The sequence below is a fragment of the Rousettus aegyptiacus genome, unplaced genomic scaffold (genome assembly GCF_014176215.1).
Source record: "Rousettus aegyptiacus isolate mRouAeg1 unplaced genomic scaffold, mRouAeg1.p scaffold_m13_p_8, whole genome shotgun sequence".
NCBI classification, from domain to species: domain Eukaryota; kingdom Metazoa; phylum Chordata; class Mammalia; order Chiroptera; family Pteropodidae; genus Rousettus; species Rousettus aegyptiacus.
The window spans coordinates 42,648,686-42,659,090 of record NW_023416311.1 but is presented as its reverse complement, the minus strand read 5'-3'; the positions used below and the strand labels follow the sequence as shown (position 1 = coordinate 42,659,090).

The 10,405-nt window shown below is 49.7% G+C and overlaps 1 protein-coding gene across 6 annotated transcripts in view; it reads right to left on the bottom strand.

The window, feature by feature from the left end:
* MCC (MCC regulator of WNT signaling pathway) overlaps nucleotides 1-10,405 on the bottom strand; it is a 377,378-nt gene that overhangs the window by 18,594 nt on the left and 348,379 nt on the right. For all 6 annotated transcript variants that reach the window (XM_016147258.2, XM_016147249.2, XM_016147267.2 and 3 more), the window contains 3 exons: nucleotides 9,759-9,993; nucleotides 4,762-4,968; nucleotides 1,057-1,157 (listed from right to left, as the gene is read on the bottom strand). In XM_016147258.2, the coding sequence (XP_016002744.2) occupies nucleotides 1,057-1,157; nucleotides 4,762-4,968; nucleotides 9,759-9,993 (543 nt within the window). The remainder of the gene's footprint in view (nucleotides 1-1,056; nucleotides 1,158-4,761; nucleotides 4,969-9,758; nucleotides 9,994-10,405) is intronic.

Genomic DNA, 10,405 nt, shown 5'->3' with positions numbered 1-10,405 from the left:
TACTCGTGCCAGCAAAGTTCTGTGAGGTTTGGGGAACTGGAAGAATTTAGTGGCTTAGCCTGCAGAGACATCCCAGCGGCTCCCAGTGAGAAGCAGGCAGTGGACCTGCATCCCGTGCTTCCGGCACAGTCGGGCCATTGGGATTTGTTGAGGGCGTTTTACTGTGCTGCTTCTCTCTTCCCACCTCGAGCCGAGCAATTACAATTTAACCGCATGGCCAGCGGTGCCGGCAGTGTGAAAACAGAGCTATTACAACTTGGAAGGAAAGACAAAAAGTGACAGTAAGTCAGGAAGGTAGTGGAGTTCCCACAGGGCAGCCTCCGATCCACTGTCAGCCTGGAGGCCACCGCATAAACTAAACAGCCCCAACGGGCCCGACGGAACAGACTGGGAGGGCACTAGCTTTCCCCTCTTTCTCCAAATTTCCAGAAATGATGGGAAATGTGTTTTAAAAAAAATCCTAGAGCACGTAGAAAGCAGAGAGTGTTCTTTGTATACCAGAGACCATGAGCAATTGCAGAAATGGAAAGGCAGCTTTTCTATTCTTCCTGGAAAAGGAAACCACAACTCGGAATGCATACGGAAGAACGGTGCCACAAAAGGGAGAAGGGGGCTCGGAGGTGCTGGCCAGGAGGACAGGAGGACGCCAGGTAGATGCCTGGGTCAAATATGCAGCCCAGGGAGCTGTGCCCAACTGGGAACAATAGAGAGCCCAGCTGAGCTTGCGAGCCAACCCCCAGAAAGAGTCACAAAGCTCAATTCTAATAAGGATTTAGAGGTGAGGAAACAGTGTTAATACGGCAGACAAAAAAGCATTTTGGAATCAGTATAAAAATATCCACGGAGAGAGCAAGAGAATACGGTATCATTAAAGAAATGCTAGATTTCATCGCCGGAATCAAAGTCAACATGGAAGCTGAACACCACAGTGGATACAGCTAAGGCTCTTCCTCTTCCCAGGCAGGCTGAGTGCCATCCAGGAAGCCCTGACCTGAGCAGCTGTCACTTACAGCAAAGGCATCACTCCTGGAATGAACCGCTTACTGGGGTGCTTACCGACGGATGGCGTTGGCGAACTCTGCAGCCAGCTCACTGTCGCTGCACGTGGTCCGCAGGTCAGCCAGTGACAGAGTTGGCGAGGCAGCGTCGGCACACTCCTGAGGACAGCAAACACATTCTCGTTAGACGTGGAGGCAAGCCTGGGAGCACCTCGCGAGTGCACGTCCGCTCTGTGGCGGAGCAGGCTAGGGGAGGACTGCAGCTCCGCCCCAGGAATCTGGGACCTCTGCAGGCTGGCCAGCGGGCGATGGTGACTCCTGTGGGCACTGAGCATGCCCTGGGAGCCAGGTGCTAATATGAGCTCACCCATGTCCTCTCCTTTAATCATCGTGATGACACTCTGAGGCAGAAACCATCATCATTCCCTTTTACCAAGGAGAAAGCTAAGGCACAGAGAAGTCATATTGCCCCAAGGCACCACGGAGGACAGTGTAGAACAAGGATTTGAACCCAGGTCGGCTAGCTCTGGGTCACTGCTCTTCACCACTGAGTGAGCCTCTTGTAGTTCACACAAAACAACTGGGAAATAACACTTGAGGACCCTCAGCCGCCACCCATCTTCTCTACATTTAAGAGCTTTACGGGGTTAGGAGCCAGGAGAGGGAGAGGAAAATGGAAGTGCACCCACCCCCACCCATGTCTCAGCATTACACGGGAACAACATGTAAACCAAATTCTCTCACTTCACAGATGAGGACCTACACGGACCAGAACGCCAAATCCCAAAGCAGGGTATGACTATTCATAAAGCAGGGATCGCACCTGTCTGAGGGCTCTAGATGGTGGGTAGCCGTCATGCTGCATAGTAAAGTGGCCCGGGGAAGGTGCAGCATCAGATAATTTGCTCAACAGACATTTACTGAGAATCTATCACTCCCCAGGCTTGAGAATAAAAAGCTCGTGATCTGTTGCAGAAGACGGAACGTAAACAGAAAGTTATATCGTGATGGGATGAGAGCTATTCAGAAGTGTGAATCCAGTGCTAGAAGTCCAGATGACCAGAGGGCACGGTGTCACCCTCAGCCCACTGACACAGAAAAGCCACCATGCCCAGGGCTTCCCTTGCAGTGTGACATCTTCTGGACACCCTTCCCTCTGCCTCCTCCTCTCCATCTGCTGTCTCGCAGACCCAGCCCCGCATCCACCAGCCTGTGGACTCTGTGATTCCAACATCCTCTCTGTATATCAACTCCCACATGGTGTGAACATTTCCTAAGACTCCTTAAAGACAGGGACGGCTTTGCCTCACTGAACACGTCCGGTAATATCTGTTGCACAGAGACAAGAAGTACAAAAACCTAACAAACTTGGGTAAGATCTGGGACCCAGCTTGTTGGCTGGAGGGAAATTTTAAAATAAGCAGGACACCGACACTATGGAGCAAAAGTGGATGTTCTAGATCCCAAGCTGGCCTGCCTGTTTTTATAAGGCCCACAGGCTAAGAATTATTTTTCTATTTTCAAAAGCATGAAAAAAAAAATCAATAGAATATTTTGTGACGTGTGGAAATTATATGAAATTCAAATTTCAATGTCCATAAATAAAATGTTCCTAGAACAAAGCCATGCCCATTTGTGTTCGTATTGTCTCCTTTCAAACTACTATTCTGCGATGGCCAAGTTAAGTAGTTACGGTGAAGTATGTATGACCTGAAAACCCTAAAATATTGACTCTGTGACTCTATAGTTTGCCAACCCCTGGCTCTGGACTGTTTGCTTCATCAAAAAATAAGACCCAATGAATAGCTTGGGAGATTTCAAATATTGGAAAGATAATCAGCTTACTCTAATTTCATTACCTGAACACCACAAGGTACTCTTATAAAGCTTCTTACTTTAACGTAAGAAAAAACAATCATCTGGCCTTTTCTATCTGTACTTTGAAGCCATTCCACAAAACACAGTGCTTCCCCAGTCAAAACAAATAGAAGAGCTAGAGGAAAATGCTCAGTTCACAGGCCTTCTGGCAAGAATCTGGCAAATCCATTTTAACCACACCCCAAAAGCACACATGCAAACACTGAAGCTCTGTCTCTCAGGCTCTGTCCCCAAGTGACTGCTAACAAACTTAAAAGGCTATACGAAGATTTTTTTAAGGTGTGGAACAGAAAACTCCATCTTCCTGAGCCCAGGTGCTATCATATGAAACAGCACTGCCCACCCTCACTTGACTGCCCAAGCGTCAGGCAGATGGTTTCATGGGGAACCGTAGCCTTTACAGAGCCTAGATTCTATCATATCATCCCCCGGGGACACACCCTTCAGCGATTCCTTACTGTCCTCAGGAGACACAGCTGGCTGATCTCTCTAGCTGACGCATTAATTCCTTATCCCCCAGGTTGCTCCATCAGCCTAAAGACCTACAGTGGACTTTCTTCTCTCCCCTGGCCCTCTTCATCAGGCTAGCTCCCATTCTCCTCTGGGTCTCAGTTCAGGAAACCTGTCCTGAATCTCCACATCTAGGTTCTCTGTCCTGCCTGTGGCCTCCCATCATCACACTGGGAATCAATCCTCGCACTCAAAACATTGCGCCATTGTGTTATGATCCTCTGTTGGCCCTTCAGTGTCCCCTACTGGAGTGTAAACTCCTGGAACTGCCCCCAGCACCTCGGCAGGACCAAATCACATTTGTTGAATGAACAAATGACTGAGAAGCAGCTGGAGTCTCGGGAGAGCTGGCCCAGCTGGGTGCCACAGCCATGGACACCCTTCGCTCCTTGGCAGGTGAGAGGTAGGTAAAGGGCAGCTGTGGCCCTCTGAGAAGCATGCTTCAAAGTTCTTAGCTATATAGGGACTGGCAGTTCACTGCCACAAGTGGTTTCTTTCCCAGAGAGTCTACACAACTCTCCTGGAGTCACTCTGCATTTGGGCTGTGAGAAGCCCCCATTAGACCAGCCGGTCAGCTCGTCCCCAGGAGTCCTGGGTCAGGAGGAGCAAGCACTTATTAGGAACAGAAAATCGCATGCACAGCATTTCAGTGCCCTGAGACGAGGGATGTAATTCTTTAGAGTCCAGAGCTTTTTAGAGGAAATGCAGTATTTGGAAATATAGAAAGAGCTTGGATTCTAGAAAAAAAAAGGCCAGTGGGCTAATAGGAGTGCGAGTTTGCTAGACTGCACCGCCTGACAGCCAACTCTCTGTGACAGCCTGCTTGGAAGGCAGGGCCTGACTTCCTCCTCCTCTGCCTCAGGCGCTTCCTGCTTCCTGCCTCGCTGGTGGCAGAAATGAAGTCGAGGAGGCAACACAGACAAGAGGAAAATGGCCCATTAGCTAAACTAGAGTTAAATCCCTCATCTGCCTTTGAGAGCACCCTCACTTCTTTTGAGCCTCATTTTCCTTGTGTAAATGGGAATAACGATGCCTCTCTCGGAGTTCTGTGTGATGGGTATAGAAGTGATCCGCGAATGATGGCTGTTGTGTGAACCGAGAGAGACAAAGGAGGTAAAGCAGTATCGGACTATTGGACAATTGCACAGATCACTCCCCTGATAAGACCACAATTTTATGTAAATAAAGTGAGATTTTAAAAAAATGTGGATTTAATTTCTTTGCACTCAAATGTCACCTCCTTGTAGATAATCTAGAATGGCTTGCAGTTCCCATGGCAGTAAGGGTACCGAGGAGCAGGGCAATGCGTGGCGGTGGGAACGGGGCAGGAAGTGAGGCCCGAGCCCCGGGTGTCGCCCTGTCCCCGTGGCCCTACCTTGCTGCACTTGTCTTTGCCGCCGCTGCTGGTGGAGTTGAGGGACCGCATGCGCTGCTCCTTGTGCTCCTCCACCTCGGACTTCAGGTGCTCGATGTGCACCAGGTAAGCTTGCTCCTGGGCCTCCCGGGTGCTCAGCTTCAGCTCCAGGGCCTTCTTCTCTTTTTCCAGTAAGTAGAGCTGGGCCTTCAGCTCGGCCATCTCCTCCTATGGAGCACAGAGCATATGAGGTGCCCAGGATATGTGAGCAGGGCTGGGCGTGGGAAGGCGGGCAAGTGTGTGTGTGTGTGTGGGGGGGGGGTGGGGGTGGCGGAGCAGTCTGTGCCTATAACCATGGATCTGCAGTACAGTTAGCCCCTTGCAGCCTGGGATGAGGGGACCAGGCAGGGGCACGACAGCTGTCTCCACACATCTGAAGGACTGATGTGTAGACAAAGCCATGTGCTGTATCATGCTATGGACCAGAATGGAGATAAGTGGGTAGAAGATACAGGGAAACATATTTTTGGTTCACTATAAGGAGAACCTTTCTAACAGCTGAAACACACGCACACCAATGGGCACACCTGCCCTGTCGGAAACCAGTTTTCCAGGATGCAGAGGCTAAGCTTCATCAGTCAGAGGTCACAGAGGAGGGTCACCACACAGGCTTGGTCTCACTAGGTCCCTGCCAACGTCCATTTCATTTTCCATTTTCCATGGCACAAACCCACACATCTAACCATCCTTGATGGCACCCTTGGGGCCCTGCAACTGGGCCAGGCAGGCAGGGGGCACATTGGTATCACCCCCAGCTCTTACCTACTTCAGGGGGTCTGAATGAAATCAATAGAAAGAGTCCTTCACGAGTGATTTCTCATCAGGTAACTTCTCAAATATCTTAGAGAACTCAAATCACAGTTTTCTGTGGAGAATCAGTGACTCTAAAATGGGACAATGCCATGCAGAGAGCAGGAGCCAGAGAACAATGATAACCGCCAGGACTTAGTGAGCAGGCAACGCTGTTTTCAATGTTTACACAAAGCAACCCATGTAATCCTCCCAGCCTGAGGGAGGTATTATGAGTATCTCCATTTATAGATAGTAAACTGAGGCATGCAGAGGAAAGTCCATTTGCTCACAATACTGGGTAAACTGTGGAGCCAGAGTGTGACCCCAGGCCACCTGGCTCAGAGAGGGAATCTCCCCTTGTGAGGTGAACCCATGCATCTCTCCATGCCTCACTTCTGCTGGAGGTTGAGTCTACTGTCACCTGATCGCCAGGTCTGTCTCTCAGCTATCTCTATGACCTTACTAAGAGGATTCTTCACAACACTGAGTCACTGCCTTGAGAGGGATTCACCAGGGTCACTGATTCTAGTCACCCCCGAGGGAATAAGCCACAGGCCTGGAGTGTGCTCCTGGATAAGCCGGCCCAGGGGTAGATATTCTCATCCTCCAGGGTGGAGAGAAACTTAGAGGGGACCCACTGTAGCTTGTCATACTTAGGGTTGCGGGGCGTTAGACATGAACGAGGCAATGTGCTCAGTGACTACTCAAAAGAAGACGCCAAACATTTTCTAAAGATGAGGTATAAAACTAGAATGAAAAGTACTTCCATACACTGAAGGCTTCTCATCTTTTGCCATTAGAAGCAGGATTCTGAAGGTTCTGGAAACATTATATACTAAGCTAATGTACATGGTTACACCCAGAAAGAACACATACATGCAAGCTTCAGTGAAGGAAAGACGAGTCCACGGGTGCCAGAAATGGAGAGGGAACACCTCCCGGCGGAAAGGTGAGGTGGCTACAGTGCTGGCCCACAGAGGCTCAGACTGGTATGGAGACCCTGATGACAGCCAAGACTCTCAGAGAAAGAGACTGGGAGACTTCCTTTCTGGAGACATGGCAAGGAAACTTGTCATCACTCAGACTCTAGGTGAGAAATGAAAGAAAAGTCTTTTGAAGAATTAGAAACACAAACATGTGTTATGTGTAGATGTGGAACAGGACTCTTAAGCCAAGAACATAACAAGAACTAATTCTAAACTCTAAAACCCACAGGTCCCAACAGATCTGATCATAGAGCCACATGCAGGGACACCTACAAGCCTGGACCCACAGACCCCCATGGAAGATGCAAGATGCACTGAAGATGAGCCGGTCCAAACGATCTCCCAACACACACACAAAGAGAAGATGGAAATAAATCATGTTGAGGTAGAATCGGCATTTACGAGAATCAGAAATAACAAGTGAGAAACTAGAAAATAAATATTTAAAACAGCTAAAGCGATCAAAGGAGTCATAACAAAAGGAAAGGATATTTAAAAAAGAAGAGTGGGCATGAAAAGGAACCGAGTCAATCATCTAGAAATGAAAAGGTGTTTGCTAAAGATCATGTACAAGCAGTGAAAAAAACAAACAGGAAACTTGAGTTTCTCAGCAGTTGTATTCTAGAACGAAATGGTGAAATCCAATGAATCTTCTGCTAATGGATTTGGTAGGGGTGAGCACACATCCTTGAACACACTGCGAGGGACACATGGGAAGAGAGACGACTGATGTTTATCCTTCAAAACATTCAAAGGAAGGAAAAGAGAGAGAACCAAGCCAGAACGCGAGCAACGGCTGCCCCTGGATCACGATATTATGGGCTTATTTCTATCCCAGCTTTTAATAATTTCTACTCTTAGAAAATTTCTATGATGTGTGCACATTTTATTTTCAAATAGCAAAGGGAATATTAGCACTTTATTTCACCAAAAATGTCTCTCCTGGCCAGAATAACACTGAATTTATCATATTACATATTGGCCTGAATATAAAAATCCTTAGTTTTTGGCCGAAAAACATGACATTTGGAATAAGCGATGGAAGGGCGGCTTTACAGCTCATGCCACGGGGTACCAGGGCCCGCGGTGAGGACTCCTGATGCGGGGGGGGGGGGCGGGGAAGGCACTGAGATTATGGACACGATGTCCGGCTCACGGGCAACGGGGTGTGAGATTGGCCAACGCCACTTGAGGGTCCTCAGAGGAAGCGCGAGTCAGGTCTGAGCTGTGTGACTGGGACTGAGATAAGCCGGCTTGGAAACCAAGGCAGGGGTGTTTCTGCACCCGTTGCCGCTGCTCAGTCTTCCCAGGCTTAAGTGAGACGTGACCTTATGCAGCGACTAAGGGTGGAGACGTGCTGAGCAAGTCACCCGGAGTGTGTTGGGGATGACCCCTGCGATGGCTCCTCACCCTCCATGAAGGTGGTGTAACCAGAGGTGGACCTGGTCTTTCTTCTGAGGACAGTGCTGCTCCCAGCAGGAGGGGCCACTTATGAACCAAGAACTCAGCACCACTGTGACCCACCCTGTCCTAACGGACTTGCGTCTGGTTCCTAAACTGACAGTGACCCAGCTTCGGCCTGAGAGCCCCTTCTTCAGGTCTCAGCCCCTGGGAGCCAGGGACAGTGCAGAGGCCAAGGCCGTGCAGGTCAGGCCTTTGTGCCCAGGAGGGCAGAGCTTGGAGAGCAGGCTTGAGAACAGGGCTCCCGGCCCCGACTCCCCACATCAGTGGGCCCTGCGTGGGCTCAGGACCTGCGGGAGTAACCCCTGCAAGTGCCCACGTCTGCCGTGCGCCTACCGGCGGCAGGTTGCTGCGACAGAGGACCATGCTCCTGGAGGGCAGTTATTCCATTTCACCCTAAACTGGGAATACACAATACAACTCTGACACAAACTTCCTGCGCCTCCACGCACCACCCTCACTTCGGATGCCAGCCACAAGTCTAGAGGGGGCCTCAGGCTACCTGCACTTCTCACCAACTGCCTATGATTTCAGAGTTCCCACAACCCCTTCAGGATCACTAACTCTTCAGTACAACTTGTAGGACGCGGGAACGCACTGTACGCAGTGAACCTGGAAGTCCTGCACGCAGGCCTCTGCGCCCTCTCTGCATCGGGTCGGGGTGCATCTGTCTACTGGCACATCGACACGCTCATCCACCGGGAAGCTTCTCTCAGCCTTAGCATACAGATTTTTTATTGGGGTATCATGACGTAGACATGATTAATTAAATCATTGGCTGTACAATGGAACTCAATCTCCAGCCATCTTCCCCTCCCTGGAGGTCAAGGGGCTGAATGTATCAACCCTCTAGTCATATGCTTGGTCCCCTTGGTGAACAGCCCCCGACCTGAAGCTCTCTGGGAGCCTACCATGAGTCACCCTGCAAGCATAACAAAGACACTGCTGTCACTCAGGAAATTCCAAGGGTTTTTGAAGCTCTGTGCCAGGAACTGGGGACAAATACCAGATGCATTCTTTATCATACCACAGCTGTCTTCTGAGAAAGCCTAGAGCTTGGCCCCTGGCCAGAAATGAGCAAAGTGTGTCCTGCAGAAGGGTGGCAGCTGGACCACGTCCTGACGGGAGGCAGCAGCTTTCCAAGAAGCTCCCCCTGCTCTAGAGGTGCCAGCAGATAACTCAGCTGGCCGGCAGATCAGCCCAAGACCTTATCAGGAAACGCGACCCGAAAGCACCAGCAAGCCTCACTGGAGTCAGCTGTGATCTGAGCGGGCTCCACAAGGCACCAAAAGAGCAAGGGTGTCAGGAAATCAGTGGCCTTGCCCTGCTCTTCCCCACTTCACCTCAACATCAGCAGACTCAACCCAAGAAGCACGTGTAGGCTTCTGGAGACTGGGGTCCTTTTTGATGGACAGAGGCTGCTGTTCCAGCCTGCAGAGGTCTGAGCTGCTTCTCTTGGAGAATGAGGTTTCTCAAAACTGAGCATCCTGGGCATTCAACTCACCCCTCCAGAAACACGTCCAGCCCAAGTGGAACTGTCCTTGTCTACAAATGAGGCTCTGGCTCTCCTCCAGGGAGAGGCAACTGAGCATGGGTGGGGGTGATTTCTCATCAGCTGGCCCGCGTGCAGGGACCTTTTTGTATTTCCTTGTGATGATGGTGGAGAGACTGGGAACTGGGTTTGAGAGCAGAACCCCCCCCTGCCCCCCCCATAGATACCTTCATGGCCATCAGCTCCTGCATCAGCACAGCGTTTTCGAGATCCAGCCGCTGGCTGTCTCCCCGGGGCTTGACGTCGTAACTGAGAGGGTCGATGTGGACGCTCTCCAGCTCCAGCATGGTCAGCTTGACTGCGGCCCTGTCGTTCTTGAGCTGCTGGATATAATCCTTCAGCCTTTGCTCATCTTCTTTAGTGAACTCGGTATCACAGCTACTGGCTGTGGAGCTGGTTGTGCTGAGAAGATAAAGCAATCCATCACATTTCCAAATCATTGCTAACAGGTCCTTTTTCCTTACTCTTTTTCAACTCTTTTGTCTCTCCAACAGTATTTAGATGGCAGTCCAAAAAAAAAAAAAAAAAAAAAAAGGAAAAAGCATTCTTCACGGCACAGTGAATTGATACCACCTTTTAGGAAATAAATACGAAGAATAACAGAAATGTTTACACCCTTTAACACAATGGTGTGGACCCTGGGAAAAAATTCTCAGGAAATAATTCCACAGAGGCGATGAGATAAACACACATACAAAGATGTTTCAAGGAAAACAGGGTTTAGTAAAGTACAGTGTCCAGCAAAAGAAGGAAAATTATGTAGACATTACAGTAGTAATTACGACAATGGTGGAGATATTTTAAGTGAGGAAAT